Source organism: Saprolegnia diclina (genome assembly GCF_000281045.1).
Source record: "Saprolegnia diclina VS20 unplaced genomic scaffold supercont1.54, whole genome shotgun sequence".
NCBI classification, from domain to species: domain Eukaryota; phylum Oomycota; class Saprolegniomycetes; order Saprolegniales; family Saprolegniaceae; genus Saprolegnia; species Saprolegnia diclina.
Window position 1 is genome coordinate 338,484 of NW_008246121.1, and position 1,896 is coordinate 340,379.

The 1,896-nt window shown below is 57.2% G+C and overlaps 1 protein-coding gene across 1 annotated transcript; it reads right to left on the minus strand.

Moving 5' to 3' along the window:
* Window positions 1–343: 343 nt before the first annotated feature.
* On the minus strand, window positions 344–1,789 carry SDRG_13002 (hypothetical protein; the record flags this gene model as incomplete). Its single annotated transcript, XM_008619085.1, has 1 exon — window positions 344–1,789. The coding sequence occupies one exon, from the start codon at window positions 1,787–1,789 to the stop codon at window positions 344–346; it is 1,446 nt and encodes a 481-aa protein (XP_008617307.1).
* Between the last annotated feature and the right edge of the window lie 107 nt (window positions 1,790–1,896).

Genomic DNA, 1,896 nt, shown 5'->3' on the forward strand with positions numbered 1-1,896 from the left:
GCGTACTTGGCAACGCCGCATTGGTGGTTTATTTTGTAACTTGAAGATATGAGTTTACGTTGCGAGCGTCGCACTGCGTACTGCGTACGACCTCGCGCGAGCTAGGACTCGGTGAGTGGGGTCCACCACGGAATGGATCTCTCCGTACGCAGCTCACTCCCAACGACCAAGTGCTAACTCCCACGCATTCAGGCGTTGGGTTAGCAACTTTAGCACCTATTATAATAGAGTCGGAGCCATTTTTTCGGACAACGCATCGCAGTACCCATCATCACAATCGTCCGATGTAATATACACATAATTCATACGTCTCGAATATATATTCACAATGGCATTCATCACACTATACATTGTCACTGGTTTGGCGCGCAATCTTCTCATCTTGGAGCTTGCTTTTCTCGTCCAGAAAGGCCAGCCAGCGCGCGCGACCGTCCTTGCGTAGATACCAGTAGACGGTCCAGGCCATCGAGAGGACCAAGAGAACCGTGAGACCGATTGCTGCGAGCACCATACCGAGTGATCCATTGTACAAGAACGTCAGTCCCAGCGCGATCGCGGGCACCAGCACAAAGAGGCCGCCAAGAAAGTACCCCGCGACAAGCGGAAACCGCGCACTCGCATACCCGAGCGCCCGCGCCGCCGCAAAGATGGGCGTGCGCATGATCGGAAGCGGATAAAAGAGGAGCATGCCAAAGACGTTGAACCAAAAGTGGGTCAGCGCGACAGCGACCGCGTCCGGCGACCCGGTCACCAGCGACGCCAAGAGCGCTGTGACTGTCGTGCCGAGGTTGGCGCCAATCACGAGCGGGTACATTTGCTCGAGCGAAATGACACCGAGGCCGGCCATCGGTGTCAGCGTCGACGTCACGATCGACGACGACTGGACACAAAACGTAATGAGCGCACCAATACCAATGTTGAGGTAGCCGTTCCAGTTGAGGACGCGCTGGATGATGGCTTGAGCCGACCCGCGGAGAAGCGCTTGCAGCGTCTTGACGAGCACCAGCAGCGAGCCAATCAACAGCACGAGCCCGAGCCCGAGGCAAATGCCTCCAATCGCAGCACTCGAGAGCGACCCGTCGATGTACGCGGCGTAGAACGCTCCGCCTTTGAGAAAGGACGCGTCATGACACGCAATCGTCCCGGCCGTGACGCCTTCGATCATATTTTTATCGACCGAGAGCAGCAGCTTGTAGAGCGGGCTGATGATCCCATCGATGGGCGATGAGAAAAATGACCCCGTGCTCCCACCGGTCATAGCTACGGCGAGATGCTCGAGCGGATGCAAGAGCATCTCGAGGGGGAAGAGCACAAGGACGGTGCAAATGTTGTAAAAATCGTGGATCGTACCGGCGGCCAACGCCCGTTCAAACTGCGCTCGGTCGCCGACTTGGGCAAACGCGACGATCGTCGACGTGAGGCACGTGCCAATATTGGCGCCCATGGTAATGGGCACCGACTGCCGGACGCTGAGGCCACCGGCACCGACGAGTGCGACTGTGATCGACGTCACGGTACTCGACGACTGCAAAATCGCCGTAAAGACCATGCCGACCATGAGCCCGACGATCGCATTGTCAGTGAATCCAAAAGCCGCCTTTGTGTTGCAGCCAAAGAGCAGTGAGAGCGAGTCACCGAGAAGCTTGATAGCGAAGAGAAAACAGTAGAGCGCGGCGAGCGCAGCCATCGTGTGAAAGACGCCAGAAAGTACGCGCGAAGACCGCGACACCGGCGGTGCCTCGGTCACGGATGCGTACGGCTCGCTGTCCTTGGGTGTCGTCGTTGGCATGTGTGCTTGGAAGCTGCGATGGAAAAATGGGAATGCGAACTCACGTTTGGATCGACCATCGCACGTGCGTGGTGATGAGGTCAAGGGATGAGAGGCGACGATATGAC